This window comes from Drosophila elegans, unplaced genomic scaffold, assembly GCF_018152505.1.
Source record: "Drosophila elegans isolate 14027-0461.03 unplaced genomic scaffold, ASM1815250v1 contig_468, whole genome shotgun sequence".
In the NCBI taxonomy this organism is placed as follows: domain Eukaryota; kingdom Metazoa; phylum Arthropoda; class Insecta; order Diptera; family Drosophilidae; genus Drosophila; species Drosophila elegans.
This window is the reverse complement of record NW_024545855.1, coordinates 3,537,394-3,552,842: the sequence shown is the minus strand read 5'-3', so window position 1 is coordinate 3,552,842 and position 15,449 is coordinate 3,537,394. Positions and strand designations below refer to the sequence as shown.

Here is a 15,449-nt window from a genome sequence, read left to right as displayed (position 1 = left end):
GAGGAGGAGTCCTGCGAAAGGGAATCCAAATGAATTCTATTCAAAGCGTTGGCTGCCACAAAATATGAAATGAAATGCTGTCGCTGGGGAGCTGAGTCCGGGACGAGAAATGTTGTTAAGAAATGCATACGCGGGCAATTTTTATTCCTTGCTGTCCCGTGTCCTGCGTTCTGCGACCTGCGTCCTTTTGCGAAGCAGATACTGCTGCTTAAACACGAAATGCTTAATGGCCAAGTTGCCACAAAACGTTTGCCAGACAAGGGGAAACTCAGTGGAGCAAAAGTGAAATGCGTTTTCTGGCTCCCAAGTAGCAAGGACCAAGGACCAAGGACCTCTCTGTCTGTCTGTGTGTCCGACAGCCTGTGTGTGTGTGTGGGTGGGTGTTGTGCTTATTGGAGCGTAAGCAACCTGGGCAACAATATCAATATGCGTCTTTTGTGCCAAAGCTGCCTCCGCTGACAATTGTTCGCCACCGGAAGTTTATATTCTAGCAGACGGAAGTGTTAGGGGTAAACACACGGCATCACAGCACGAATTTCATATTTTCCATTTCATTTTGCTGCCTTTCTCCACACGCATAAATTTCCATCACCATTCATCCCACGAAAAACAGACAAACAAAATGCGCAGCATATGAAAAAGTTGCAAAGACCAGACGCAAGACGCAAGGCGAAACCAAAGCCAATTAAGGCTAATTCTCTGGAACCTTTTGGCTTGCCTTTAATAGCCGTCGAGAAAAGAGGATCGTTGGCCAAAATAATAAAAAAGTGGAGTAGGAGGAATGCAGAAAAAACAGAAAATAAATAAAAGGCCAGACAAGATGAGTTGGGTCGTCCGCAAGATCGTCCACGAGTTCGATGCCACTGGGCAGGAATTCCCTTCTATTTCGCGGCTTTTTGTGGGCACCTTGACTCGCGATTGTTCCGTATTGTGTATTGTATATTGCAAATAAAGCACATGTACTCGTACGACACAAAGCGAAATCAGTAAAGATTCTATTTTAATTATGCCGGCGGCCTTTAGATTGCCAATTGACGAGAGATCTGCGCTGCGATTTTACGCTATTTGTTTGTTTTTCTGCTTTTTGTTTTTGTTTTTTGCGGGACGAAAAGCGGGAAAGTGGAAACCGCACGGCGGAGATAATAGCGTGAGCTAAAGACGCAGAACACCCACAAATCATCGAAAGTCCGGGGGATAGGAAAAGTCGGTGGTGCACACACCGCGTGCCGTTTTTTATTTATAGTCATTGAACGCTGCGCTTCTATCAGCAACAGCAATGGAAACGGCAGCAGCATCCACAGCGGCAGCAGCAACATCAGCGACAGCAGCAGCAACATGAACAGCAGCAACCTCAACAAAAACAGCGTGTTAACGTTACTTATTGTCGTTGTCGGGCGAGGGAAACCAAAGACATGAACAATAATAACGCAAAACCAAAGATCAGAGCTGAGACTGATAACGCTTTTTCAATGCACACAGCGATCATAATCGAAATTCAATCGAGTGCGAAGATCAGGAGCACGAAAATGGTGATTACCCTTGTTTCACTTGTTGAACAGACCGATTATTTGTGACTTCACTACCCTTTCAGGTAGAATTCTGGGCTTGGGTTTGGTTTTTGGGTTTACTATGCACTCACTTCACAGGCCGTTAAATTTATCCTTCTGCCCTTTGCGGATATTAACGTTTGGCCATTTGATTCAAACAAGTTTGTTGCCAATATTCTTTTGTTTCGCGACGCCTAGATTCCGTTTTCACTGCGAAAGCACGTCCGTTCACGACCGAAGTTGCTCGCGATTTGAGAACATAAACAGAGCAGCCAGAACAGCCAGAACAGATGAGCCCACCGAAAACTGTTCCCATCGAGAGCATGCGCCGAGAACAACTGAAAGCAGCGGAGAAATGCCCAACAGGCGGCAGCGTTTGAACCGCCGACCAAAGCAAAAACAAGCAAGAAAACATCGCGAAGGCCAGTGTCCTTAGCGGGATCAAAGATCTTCGAAACAAACTCTTACATTTTGTTTTAAAACCTTTTTAAAACACAATGTTCTTATAATAGGCATATATCTTGTATTTTCTGTTATACACAATTTGTAACTAAAAAATGTTAGATCAAAATTTTTTCAAAAATCAATAAAAATTTAATTTAAGTTAAATTTTTAATATCTAATAATACTATATGTAAAGCTTTATAAATTAATTTTGCCCTTAAAAAAACAAATAACTTGGTCCATTGGTAAACATATTTTACACAGCAACAGAACACCGGTAACTAAAAAGTTTTAGTTAACTACTTAAAAAAAGTCTGCAATGGAAAATAGAAAATCACTCAAATTTATTAATTGAACAAGAGTCACTTATTTGCAAATAAAATGGTAAGAAAGAACTATCTTTTACATTTTAATTGAAAAAATGAGGAATCATTAATTTAAATATAGATCCCTTAAAAACAAATAGCTTGATTCATTGGTTATTTAAAAATTGTTAGTTAACAACTTTAAAAACAAGTAGTACTTGTTTTTCAATTAAAAATGCTTATTAAGAAGTTACAGGGAATTTAAAATTGAAAACCGTTACAAGAGACGTTAATCAACACTGACCGAAATAAATCGATAATCGATATCCAATGGTTGTCCATCTCTAGGCGGACTATTTTTGGCAAAGAAAATTTTCTTTATTTTATTTTCCTATTCTTCTCGGGAAGAATGACTCAAAAGTGTGAGACGACAAACTGCGGCAAGGATGCGACTTTGCAGTGTCCCACCTGCCTGAAGCTGGGCATCAAGGGCTCCTTCTTCTGCTCGCAGCCGTGTTTCAAGGGATTCTGGAAGGAGCACAAAGCAATCCATGCTCTGGCAGGTCAGTTTCACAGAAAGTCTCAACCATTCGTAACACCTTCGACGGAACTAACATGTGGAAGTATTTTGAAACAGCTGGAGCAACGCAGTCCGCTGCTGGAGAGGATGGCGCCTACAATCCGTGGCCGCAGTTCCGCTTCACCGGCAAGTTGCGCCCATTCCCAAAGACTTCCAAGCGGTCCGTTCCGGAGGCCATCCTGCGTCCAGACTACGCCGATCATCCCTCAGGGCGTTCCCTGTCGGAGGAGGCGCTGCGTGGCACCAAGATCAAGGTGCTGGACGACGAGGAGATCGAGGGAATGCGGGTGGCCGGCAGGCTGGGACGCGAGTGCCTGGATGAGGGCGCCAAGGGCGTGGAAGTGGGCACCACCACCGACGAACTAGATCGTCTAGTCCACGAGGCCGCCATCGAGCGCGAGTGCTATCCCTCGCCCCTCAACTACTACAAATTCCCCAAATCCTGCTGCACTTCGGTCAACGAGGTGATCTGCCACGGAATCCCCGATCTGCGTCCTCTGGAGGACGGAGATCTCTGCAATATCGACGTGACCGTCTATCATCGCGGCTTCCATGGCGATCTGAACGAAACCTTCTTCGTGGGCAATGTCTCGGAGAAGCACAAGAAGCTGGTGCAGGTCACCCACGAGGCGCTCAGCAAGGCCATTGAGTTTGTGCGTCCGGGGGAGAAGTACCGCGACATAGGCAACGTGATCCAGAAGTACGTGGCCCCCCATGGATTCAGTGTGGTGCGCAGTTACTGCGGTCATGGTATACACCGCGTTTTTCACACAGCACCCAATGTGCCTCACTATGCTAGTAAGTTTGGGGCTTACCAAAGTTAATTGGAATGTTATTAAAACCCGGTTCTTATAGAAAACTCTGCCGTTGGTGTGATGGCGCCGGGACACTGCTTCACCATCGAGCCCATGATCTCCATGGGCGTCCAGAAGGCCGAAACCTGGCCGGATGACTGGACCGCAGTAACCGCCGATGGCTTGTTCTCCGCCCAGTTCGAGCAAACGCTGCTGGTCAACGAAACCGGATGCGAGATCCTCACGAAACGTCGCGAGAACAACGGACAACCCTGGTTCATGGACAAGATGTGAGGCGGCAACCCACTTGGGCCAATACATAACTTCTAGGGCTATACACATCAAGCTTTAATTTGTAATTTTACAATAAAATCTAGAGTTTCTATTCCCAAGTCCGGTTTGGATATCCCATCACGTTGTGTTCACTTTTCGAGGGGAGCGTAGTTGAGCAGTTTCTCAATGAGATCCACGTGACCCAGGAGCATGCGACGGCAGCAGTACCTCTTCAGACCCAAAGCATCGAGGGCATCTCTGGGATTAGAACAAAAAGTATTATGAAATGCGACTTGGACAGGGACTTTTCCCGCGCGAGTGCCTTACCCTTCAGTATATTCCGCCTGCAGGAGGCCCAAGTACGACTCCCACTTGTTGCCAATGACCTTGCCGCAGGTAAAACAACGGATTGGAATAATCATCTTGCCTAGCAGCCTACAGTTTTCAAATAATTCAGGCAATTTGTGCAGATCACAACAACTTTCGGCTAAAATGTGTTTTGGTCAGTGTGACCAGATTACAGTGCTCTAATTATCTCAAGTCCGCACAAGTTATCGATTGACGCGATACCTAACTGCAATTAATCGAATCTTTTAAAAACAACTCATTTGAAAAATTCTGCAGTTTTAAAACGTCATAAGTTTAGCATAGCGACATAATTCCGCCGCCACATGTGTAATGTAAAGCTTGCTTAAAATATGGTAAAATAACCATAACATATTCGTTATCATGAAATAATGTTGGTTCTGCACACAAGCATACATAACTCAACATATCAAGTTATTTATTTCTTTGGCGCGCGAAACTCATAAATGCTTAAATTCATCAAGCTTTCATGAGTACGCCGGTTGAAACGAGGTGCTTTTTATACCCTTGCAGAGGGTATTCGAAAAAAAAGTTATGGATTTAGAACTGAAGGTTTTTGGTTACTTTTCTGCAAAGCTATTTTTCGGAAATTAATTAAGGAGTTATAAAGATTTAGAAAGGGGTTACATCATAAAAATTTCAAAAAATCGGCCCCAAAATGACATACCAAGTTATAAATGCAGATTTTTAGAGAACAAAGCGAGAAGACTTTTAAGATATGCCACTGCGAAATCGCATGCTTGAAAGAAAAGTTATGGATTTAGAACTGATGGTTATGGGTTACCTTACTGCAATGCTATTTTTCGGAAATAAATTAAGGAGTTATATCGTAAAAATTTAAACTGAAAAATTCAAAACAATATTAAAATGCAGATTGTTAGAGGATTAAGCCACGAGACGTTTAAGATATACCACTTTGAAATCGGAAGCCTGAAAGAAGAATAATGGATTTAGAACTGTAAGCTTTTGCTTAATTTTTATGCAAGGACGATTTTTCGGAGATTTAGAAAGGGGTAAAAAAAATGTAAAAAAATCGGCCCGAAATTACAAAGCAAGTTTTAAATGCAGATTTTTAGACAACAAAGCGAGAAGACTTTTAAGATATGCCACTGCGAAATTGCATGCTTATGAGAAAAGTTATAGATTTAGAACTGTAGGTTTTGGGTTACTTTTCTGCATTGCTATTCTTCGGAAATTAATTAAGGAGTTATATTGTTAAAATAAAAACTGAAAAATTCAAAACAATATTTAAATGCAGATTGTTAGAGGCTTAAGGCACGAGCCGTTTAAGCTATACCACTTTGAAATCGGAAGCCTGAAAGAAGAATAATGGATTTAGAACTGTAAGCTTTTGCTTAATTTTTATGCAAGGACGATTTTTCGGAGATTTGGAAAGGGGTTACATCATCGGCCTTAATTATACCACTTTCCAATCGGAAGCCTGAAAGAAAAGTAATGGATTTAGAACTGTAGGTTTTCTGGTGTCTAAAACTTAATAAATTATAATATAAACAAGTAACGTAAATTTGAATAAATTAATGATTATATTTATTAAACTACCGACTGCTCGCTACATGAATGCGTTTTTACAAATGAGTGTGTAAATAAATATTTTTGAACAGCGTCAAAGACTTAAGTGTGCCTTAACTAATTACTGCTGGCCGTAAGATGCTCGCCGGCCACTTCGACGGAGGTGGAAACCTCGAACAAATCTTTGGCTGAATCCTCGCTGTCGCTCTCGATCAGATCCCCGCTAGACACGTCCTCCACGGTGCCCTTCTTCACGTCATCCGATCGCTTTTGCAGCCGCTGTGGTGCGAAAAATACAAAATAAGTTTTTAATGGCGATTTGGGTTATACTTAATTGAAGTATAAGTTCTTAAATAAAAAAAAAGAATTAGAATATTTTATAACTCTCTAAAACCTTTACAATAAATAATGTTTTTTTGTATTGTATTTAATTAGTTTGCTGTTTGAATTTAATATACGATACCTTTTATATGTTAACGTTATGCCTTTTAAGATTAAATACAAAGTGTACTTCGGCGGTAGTTGCATTTTCATTAAATACTTGACGTACACATACTTAATATCTACTTGGTAAACAATTTGTAATGGACTTACAGATTCGGAAGCCTCCTCGTCGGGCACAAAGATGCGAAGCGGCGTGTTAGAGCCCAATTGCTGCTGCACCAATCGCTGGTGCTCCTCAAAGGCACTTGCTGCGGGATCCTGAGCAATCTGCTGCTGCTGTTGCAATTGCTGCTGCTGTTGATGTTGCACTGGCTGCAACTGCTGCTGCTGCTGCTGCGGGTGGTGCTGCACCGGTTGTTGCAGCTGCTGGTGCTGCTGCTGCAGTTGCAGAAGTTGCAACTGTTGCTGCTGGTGTTGCTGCTGCAAGTGTTGCTCCTGTGCCTGGGCCTGCAACTCCTCGAATTGCTGCTGCTGCTGCTGCTGGTATTGCGCCTGAACCCTCAGCTCCTCCAGATGCAGTTGATGTTGCTGCTGTTGCTCCTGCGCCTGAGCCTTGAGTTCATCCAGATGCAATTGCTGCTGCTTCTGCAGCTCAATGGCAGCATGTTCTGTTTCTAGTTGCTGGCGGCGTGATTCCTCCTCTGCGTAGGCCTGCAGCAACTGCGAGGAGTCGTGCGTGTGGCCATAGAAGTTGGAGACCACGAATCCACCCTCTGGAATGGACGCAGTGACGGCAGAAGCCGCATTGGGCAGGTGGAAGGAGGCCGTCTGGTAGCCACCCTCGCCATGACTGCCCAGCGCGGGAGCAGCAATCAGGGCAGCATATTGCGGTGCCGAATCCAGTACGGGATGGATGTTGTGATGCGGATCCTTGGCCGCCTGCAGGATCTGCCCGTTGCTGGCCACCTCCTGGGTGAGATCGGCATTGACGTAGCCCGACTCCACCACCGGTTCCGAGCTGGGCTTGAAGAGTTGCTGCTGGTGGGCGGAGTACAGCTGGTTGGATTGCGTCACCAGGTAGGTGGGATTGTAGATGGGGATGTGGGCAGCCGGAATGGCTGCGAGGAAGCTCTGACTTTGAACCGCCGCCGCTGCCGGCTGGGCATACTGAATAGGATAGATCTCGGGCGCCGTCTGGGCCGCCGCCTGGGCCCCAACAATTTGGACCAGCGGTTGGGCGGGCAAGTGGTTGCTCTGGACATCGGCGGGCAGCGGCTTGTTATTACTGGGCGTGTTAAACGACTCCGTGGCCGGACGGATCTTGGTGGTGGGCAGCGAGGGATCCGGATCTGGGGCAAAGAGTTTCTGCGAACCCGAAATGGGATCGCGGATGGTTTGGTCATTGGTCTCGTCCTCTTGCACACTGTACTTCGGTGGCAAGTATGTCTGGGGACGGATGGGGGCCGATGCTGAGGGCGGGATCTGGGAGGGGGGCGTGTACAGGTAGGAGGACGAGTCCTGGAGGTGACCCTCCTCCACATCCAGGTGGTTGTCGGCCAGGTTCGGTGCGGGAACCGTGTAAATGGGTGCAAAGTGCTCGGTGTTGAAGTTGTTGTGCGTGTCCAGCTGTGAGGGATTAGGAATGTTTGGGGTTATGTTTTGTTTTGTTTTGTACTGTACTGTGTAATGAAGTGGGTGTGAAGTGCACATTTTTATCTATGATCAAGGATCGCTTGGTTTTGAATTGATTTCACTTAGTTTAAATAGGACTAAGTACGTTTTTTTAACTTTTTTCGAATGATTAATGCCAATCTCATTCTGAACATTTATGGAGTAAATTCCCTACTGGAATTTGAGCATCATTAAAATATAATGAAAAATAATAAGTTTTGCATGATGCAACCTTTTAAGAAAATCGGTAATATATAAGCTTCTTTGTGTACTTTAAATGTCTTTAAGGTGATTAAGTAAATCTTAATCCTGATTTAAAAGTCTTAAGTCAAATGAAATCAATGCCCCCCAAAGGATCTTTTCTAAGCCTAACTTACCGGCAGATTCTGGAGTTCACTGTAGCTCACGGCTGGCTTCTCGTACTTGAAGGGCTTGTCGTAGCCAAAAGTGGGTTTCGCCTTGGGCTTCACGTTGCTCAGCTTGATCTTCAGGGGTTTTCGCAGCGAGGCTCCGGCGGGTTTCAGGTAGACTGGAGAAGGACCACTCAGCTTGATCGGCGTATGACGTGCAGGTCCGCGGAGGTGTTGATGCTGGTACTGAAGCTGGTGCTGTGGCACATGGACCAGGGGATGCGAGTGGAGGTGGGCGTGCGAGTGGGCGTGTGACAGGACATGTGGATGCACAGAGTGCGGATGGGCCAAGTGGGCGGCATGACTGTGGGCGTGGGCGTGAGCGTGGGCGTGGCCTTGGCCTGGACGACCCTTGAGAACCAGCGGCACTGGCTGATCGCTGCGTATTTGGACGACCAGGGTGCGCGGCTTTCCCGGTGGACCGGCACCTACTCCTGCGCCGGCGGATGAACGACTCTTGGGCGGCCAGTTGGTGAAAACCAGGGGACGCTGCTCACAGTTGGCCAGCGCCAAAATCAGGGCCAGCAGCAGAAAAGGCTGTTTAATGTCAAAGACAATTAAATCAAAAACTTAATTAAGCGTCGTACATCGAACAAAAAGAGCCGAAAGAAATGTAAACTTTCTAAGCGGGGAGGGTCGTGTGTAATCGCTGGACAGCAACAAAACTGTAATGGCCTTAATTTCGAACAAATTGGCGGTTTTCTAAAATTTTATCACGTCGCCTGCCGCTGACTACTTAACCAAAGCTGCTTAAGCAAACGAGCCAGCAAAGTGTTTATATACATTTACACGGGTATGCCATGTGCCATATGCCATAATACCACTGCCCATACCATTTTCCCCGCTTCGATGGCTGATTAAACTTTCAGTCCGCAATGCCGTAGAATGAAAGTGAAAAGTCAAATACCGAATATCGAAATGTCTTCGTTCTGTAATTGTTGCTATTACTGTCAAGTTGTTTACGTTTTTGGCGGGTATTATGGTTCGCTGACTCTCTTTGTAACACTTTCATTATGGCGCGCTTTTATTGAAATAGAAAATATATAGGGTTTATACAGTAACTGGGAAATCAAAGATATAAATTTAAATGCATAGGCAGTAATTAAAATTTATTAAGTATAACTGAATAATTGAATTAAAAATGCATTTAGGGCAATCATTTTTTTTGTTTAAAAGTTTAAAGTGAAAGTAATTTATAGAATAATGTTGGCATACAATTGTATTGTTCGTTTAGTTAATGCCCAACTAGCCCTCAATATTTTTAAGCCTAGATTTGAACCCATCAAAATCAAAATAAAAGTATTATATTATTATATATATTATAACAAATTTAACTTTTTGTGGACAGTTGCTAACGGAAATAAATCGAACTTTACTGAATCGCATATTTCATAAGGTGTATTTCAATTTTTTTGAGGTTTTAATGTGATTTGAGTATTTTTTAGCATAGATTTTAAATCACAAAAATCAATTCCTTAAGATAAATGTTTTTTTATTTTTAAATTAAGTGCGCTAGAGAAGAAGTAGTATACTTTTCTTTCTTGGTAAGTTAAAAATTTATCTTCTGGTCTTTCCCCGAACACTAGTAAAGAAATATATTTTCTGAGTGAATTGTCGAAACACGTATAAGATTAATGAATATTCGTTGATCTAAAGTAATCCCATAAAAGAGGAGTGCGCAGCTCTCTGCATGCCTGCTCGGGGTCTTGGTCGATCGAAGGGGAAGTCGGTAATTTGAGGCGGCCACTGGACATGGCAATTTCACCTGGGCAGCCCCACCGAACCAACGAACCAACGAACCATCAGACCACTGAAACGGCGGCAATGACAATGGCAATGCGGTGCGGTACGGTGTGCCGTTAGAGCCAGACGTCAATCATCGGGTGAAATGCCTAAGCGGCTCCAATACGTATAGTTATTGATTACGTGCTGCGTTTGCTAAAACGCAACGCAACTGCAGTGGACCGCCGTAATTGCTGCCAAATTGGTGGCTTACTGTTTATGGAGTGGTTAGTTAGTTTGTCGCCTTGCAATATGCATAATCGAATGCAAATACCAGTGCCGCATGAGTGGTGAATGAACTTAGCAGGAGACGGATGCAATGAAATCCCCAATGGAACCTGCATTACTTTGGGCTGGGCCAAAAGAGACCAATGAACTTGACAAAGGATTTGCCTAACGGCATAAGCGGAACTATTGATCAGCGGCCTGTCACCGCCATGCCATGGCCATAAACAACGGTGTGGTTAACCCAAATTGCAACTCGAAATGCAACTTTTATTTTAGCGGCAGGCATTTTATTTTCAAGCCCGCTGCACATTGAGGCAAATGCAGGCGAGCAGCCAGTGCAATTGGTGCACGTAAAGCCATCCATTGTCTGGATCTTGGCGAAACTTGGCGCATCAAGTGCTCCCATTGCGAATGAAAGTGCTCGCTTTGCTGCCGGCCACCTAACAATTTGTCAAATATTCCAACGACGACTTCCAATTCAATTGAATTGAAGATGCATTGTGTAGCGATTGTAATTGGATTTGCAGGTGAAGGTGAAGGTGAAGGTGAGTTCAAATTCAAATCCAAATCTGACTTCGACTCTGGAGTCGTTGATCGCAAAGCAAAAGAAATGCCAATACCATAGCCAATGCCCATGCCTATGCATTTGCATTGAAATTAAGCCTATCCATTATTTTTTATGCTGTGCGCAGTGAGAGGCTTTTTAATAACCGCTAATTGTGGCCAACAAACTCAACGCAATCGCGGCGTGAATCACTTACCCTCATCTTGCTGGGATTTGTAAAGATCTGCAGATTTTCGTAGCGTTAATTGTAACTGTTGGCCTGCAGAAAGAAAGCTCTCTGGGCAAATGTCGAGTGACTTTTGGCTTCTGCAGCTACTCGAGCAGCAAATAGATGAAGATCAAAATGGCAATTAGATATATAATCACATCAATTAACTTCATGTCAGCGAGCGCCGGCGCGCTTTCTTCGTTTTTAAGCTGCACGCACAGAAAAGTCGAAAGAAGAGAAATTAAAATTGGGAGCAGCGACGTCCGCACCTGTTCAAGTCGCGTAGACAACTGAGTGTAAGTTGGTCGACGCCAATGGACAAAAACCATGTGCCGATCCGCTGGAGCTCCACTGGAATGCTACGACGACTCGCATTGGAAGTCGCACCGCAAAGAAAGTGGTCGGATTTTCTTGGCTCTGGCGCCGAAAAACAAGTTTGCAACGGACAAAGCGCAGCACGCGACCAGCAGCAACATGAATGCCAGCAAGTGGCCGATTAATCGCAACGAAAGTGTTTTGCCATTGACTGTTCTTGGCCGGCGAAAGAAAAGCCAGAGAAAGAGAAACAAAAAGAAAGAAAAAGACGGCGCAAAACAAAAGACTTAGGCAGCGAACTTGTCTCGCGTCAGCAGCAGTCGCTCTTTACCTTAAAAAGCAATGCGGACCAGGCGCCCATGAACGAGAGTTGGCCAAAACGCCGCTGTGGAGCCATGCCACTGCCTGCCACCTGTTGGCATTGCTTGTTGCAGTGGCAGCAAACAGGAGCAACGCCACAGATTGACATTACGAAATGCGGCAGGCACAGTGGACGATGACAATGGATTACTGTCGCAAAAGAAGAGAACATTTGCGAAATGCTTAAAGGGCTTAAATTGGGGGAGTTATTAAGCTTTCATTACGAATTTTAACTCCTGTGCTTAAAGTGACTTACCTAATACTTATTTTCAAGTATAAAGTCCATATTTCCCTCATTTTCCAAAGTCAAGCAGAGTGGGCCCAATCTGATATGCTCGCCACCTTTTCGGTAAATCGAAGGCCCTTCGATGATAATAGGCCATGCTTATGAAATACTCCCCAGCTTATTATAATTTGCGGCACTTTATGCAGGGCGCGATGTCCAATTTCTAAACGCAATTGGTCATTGGAATTTTATGGCGTTCGGGCCTGCCTTTTTTTGGGTCAGTATTGGGCAGCCCAAACTTGAGGGTCTTAAATCAAAATTTCACTTTCATAAAGCTGTCAATTTGTTTTCTGGTGGTAATTTCATTGCTATTTTTTTCAGTATTTATATTTTATTTTGAAATATTATTTTTAACAAGGTTTTTTAAACATTAACAACATAATATTATTATTATACCTTTTATTTCATACATTTATCATTTCTTTTTTTTCGGTTGCGTTTTAGACAAATGTTTAAAATATGCATTTTTAGCTTTTTAATTTGTTATTTAAAATTTTAATTATTTGTTGTTGTTTTTGACTTTTCGAGGCCGATTTAAACTAAACTAATTTGTCATTTTATGCTTTCTGCTCTGATTTCGGTTTAATTTAATTTTATGTTTATATAAATTAATGATTTTTTATCGCTTTTTAAGTTTTTTGTTATGTCTACATTTACGTTTTCCGTTGTGTAAATATACCTCATATAAATAGCGAGTAAAAACTAAAAAAATGTAACTACAATAATATGATTTGCAATTTGGGCTGCAATATTTATACAATTTATTAGCACACATTGTCGGATGTGTATATGTGCGTGTGCGGGTATCATGTGAAAGTGCTGCGAAATTATAAAAAATATTTTTCGTATTAGTTGCTATTTTGTATGTTAATAATGATATTTTTAAATATCTTTATTCCTTAAAAAAATGAACATTTCCGCCTGTTGCTTAAACCTGTAAAATTATCATATTAGTTTTAGATTTCGTTTTGGTTTTTAGCTGCAAACGTTGATTCTATACAAAAAATCTAACTACAGTAAAATGCTGCATAGCTTCACATTTACGAGTATGATAATATATTTTATATTTTTTTGTGGCTTTTTATTGACGAATTTTCTACAAAAACCTTTGCACTTACACTAGTTTATACGGTATTAAGTAGTTTTATGCGACATTATTAATATATATGTATGTATATATATATTATTTTTTGTAAACAAAGCTGCTCTGAAGTTTTAAATTGAGCGAAGTGGAACAACATCTTTGAAGTTATTTTCATTTCGAAATGCAAATGGAAAAGGCAGCTTTGTGTATTTTTCTTTTCTATACTTTTGGATTAATGTTTTGTCTGTTTCAAGAAGCTTTCGTTCGGATAGTTTCTGTTTTTTAAGTGGTTGAACATGTACTTTACTTGCGTTTGTTTTTATTTCAGTTATGTAGATCTGCTATAGCGTAAACATGATTTTATCAAGTTTCACAACATCGAGAGTTCATTTTGTTCTTGTTGTTGGGGTCATCGCTGTTGAGTGTGAGTGTGTGTGAGTATTAGTGTGGTGTGTAAGTATGTAGGTGTATAAGTGACTTCTATAAATTTAATAACTATTTTATTCATTTAAAAATTATGTTTAACTTTTGGGTTTTGCTACGGCATCATACGTCTAATCATCTTCTCATTTTATTTTAGGATTGCAAATGCGTTTTGTTGTCGATTTAATTATAAGTTTATCATTAACAATATATGAACTGTTTGTCGCAATATCTAGTCGTCTTATGTTTATGCTAAGCTATGCTATGCTCGATTCGTTAACATTTACACTTGACTATTTACGTTTACCTTTACCTTTACCATTAATTTACTTTTATTTACTTTAATGGAGTTTAAATGTTTCTCACATTGCACGGCTACATACACGTTTACATAAATTTCGAAGGCGCATAATATTCACATATTTTGTTTTTAATTTACGTTCTGGGTAAGCCTAGGCTACACAAAATTCCACTACAAATCAAATGTAAAACAAATGGTAATTGGCTCTTCTTTATTTTCGCTTTCACTTATAAATTGTTATGTTATAGTTTTGGTTTTCGTATTAAATTTAAAAGCTCGAATTCGTTTTACTTAAATTTGTTATTCGCTAATCATTTGTGGAAACAAACAAACCCATTGGATGCTGTTCTGTGCCATTTTCTTGTTACGTTTTTTCGATTTTCCGCTATTGAATGAATGCTGTCTGCTTTTTTGGTTGTTTGATCTACATTAAATGTGATTTCTATACGCTTTGGCAGTGTTTATCATTTGAACAAATTACAATTATGACCCGGAAACTCTTTGAACAGCAAAACAAAACAGCACAGGATAAACGAGTTAAACGATAACGTTTTCGAGATACTTTAGAATCAGTATTTTAAGCTTATCATATTTACAGGCTATGTACAAAAATCAGAGCGTTTCCCTTTGGCGGTTCGAGCGCAAGTTGGCAGAAAAGGTATAGAAGTTATAGAAGATATAGAAAGAAGTCGGAAGTCGGAAGGAAACATAACGTTTTCGATTTCGCCATTTGGTTACCGATTGTATCTATCAAAATTTGTTTAGAACACCACAGTTGCTGCTCGTAAATCGCTGGTAAAAAGCGCACACATTCACATACACTAAAAAATATTACTAACTACGCTTCATCAGCTTTCGTCGCACTCTATATTCCGGCATAGGTGTCCTCTATATTATTGGTATTGAATAATGATTCCAATGCGCTACTTACAATATTTTGTCTTGTCTTGTGTGGAGATGTGAATGTGAGAAGGTTTTCAATTTAGAATTAGCAAATTGGACTTGTGTCTAGTGAAAAAGCTGAGATTCAACTAGTTAAGTGTAATTGTTTGCTAATGGTTTAGTATTTGGCTCGAAACACCCATTTTGGGGCTATCTTTGGCCGAAACAACCATTTTTTCTTTGCTCTGGCTTTCATTAAAGATCAGGTCGATTTTAGGTGTACGAATTAGCTAGCAGATTGTTGGCTTTTTGGTGTCGTTAATCGATATTTGTGTTTAGTTTACTTTAAAAGTTTAATTATTACATTATGCTCTGCTCTATATAAATCGTTTTGCGCATGCTCAGAAACTTCTAAATGCAGTTTTTGAATTTTAGCCTCATTGCCTTGTAATCTGTATCTGTATCTCGCTATCAGTATCTGTATCTGTATCTGAGTCTCAGCCAAAAGCAATAGCGCAAGTTTGTTTTCAGTGTTTTTTTATAAATTGTTGCGTTGTGGCCGCATTCAGCAGCTTACTATATAGAAAGGCTTTGAGACATGAGAGTACATAGATCGAGTAGACTTAGTTGTAGTTTTTGGTAGTTCTTTCACTCAGTGTGGCTGAGTGTTGTTTGGTTTCCTTGTTTAATGTGTAGCTTACCTCACTAATG

At 41.6% G+C, this 15,449-nt stretch overlaps 4 protein-coding genes across 5 annotated transcripts in view; 1 reads left to right on the top strand and 3 right to left on the bottom strand.

Annotated features, from left to right (window-relative positions):
• Positions 1-1,808, bottom strand: part of LOC108143027 (dorsal-ventral patterning protein tolloid) — a 30,100-nt gene extending 28,292 nt beyond the window's left edge. Inside the window, exon 1 of one of the 2 annotated variants that reach the window (XM_017267223.2) lies at positions 1,640-1,808. The gene's annotated coding sequence lies outside the window, so the exon portion shown is untranslated. The other variant, XM_017267224.2, reaches the window with a different exon arrangement.
• An 814-nt stretch (positions 1,809-2,622) lies between these two features.
• Positions 2,623-4,062, top strand: LOC108143102 (methionine aminopeptidase 1). Its single transcript, XM_017267324.2, has 3 exons — positions 2,623-2,859; positions 2,934-3,674; positions 3,732-4,062. Exons 1-3 carry the CDS (start codon positions 2,706-2,708, stop codon positions 3,962-3,964), a joined length of 1,128 nt encoding a protein of 375 aa, XP_017122813.1. The 5' UTR covers positions 2,623-2,705; the 3' UTR covers positions 3,965-4,062.
• On the bottom strand, positions 3,998-4,458 carry LOC108143103 (DNA-directed RNA polymerases I, II, and III subunit RPABC5). Its single transcript, XM_017267325.1, has 2 exons — positions 4,271-4,458; positions 3,998-4,201 (listed from the first exon to the last, which is right to left on the bottom strand). Exons 1-2 carry the CDS (start codon positions 4,363-4,365, stop codon positions 4,093-4,095), a joined length of 204 nt encoding a protein of 67 aa, XP_017122814.1. The 5' UTR covers positions 4,366-4,458; the 3' UTR covers positions 3,998-4,092.
• Positions 4,459-5,830: 1,372 nt separating this feature from the next.
• On the bottom strand, positions 5,831-11,423 carry LOC108143093 (mediator of RNA polymerase II transcription subunit 12). Its single transcript, XM_017267313.2, has 4 exons — positions 11,076-11,423; positions 8,272-8,841; positions 6,434-7,849; positions 5,831-6,118 (listed from the first exon to the last, which is right to left on the bottom strand). Exons 1-4 carry the CDS (start codon positions 11,079-11,081, stop codon positions 5,957-5,959), a joined length of 2,154 nt encoding a protein of 717 aa, XP_017122802.1. The 5' UTR covers positions 11,082-11,423; the 3' UTR covers positions 5,831-5,956.
• Between the last annotated feature and the right edge of the window lie 4,026 nt (positions 11,424-15,449).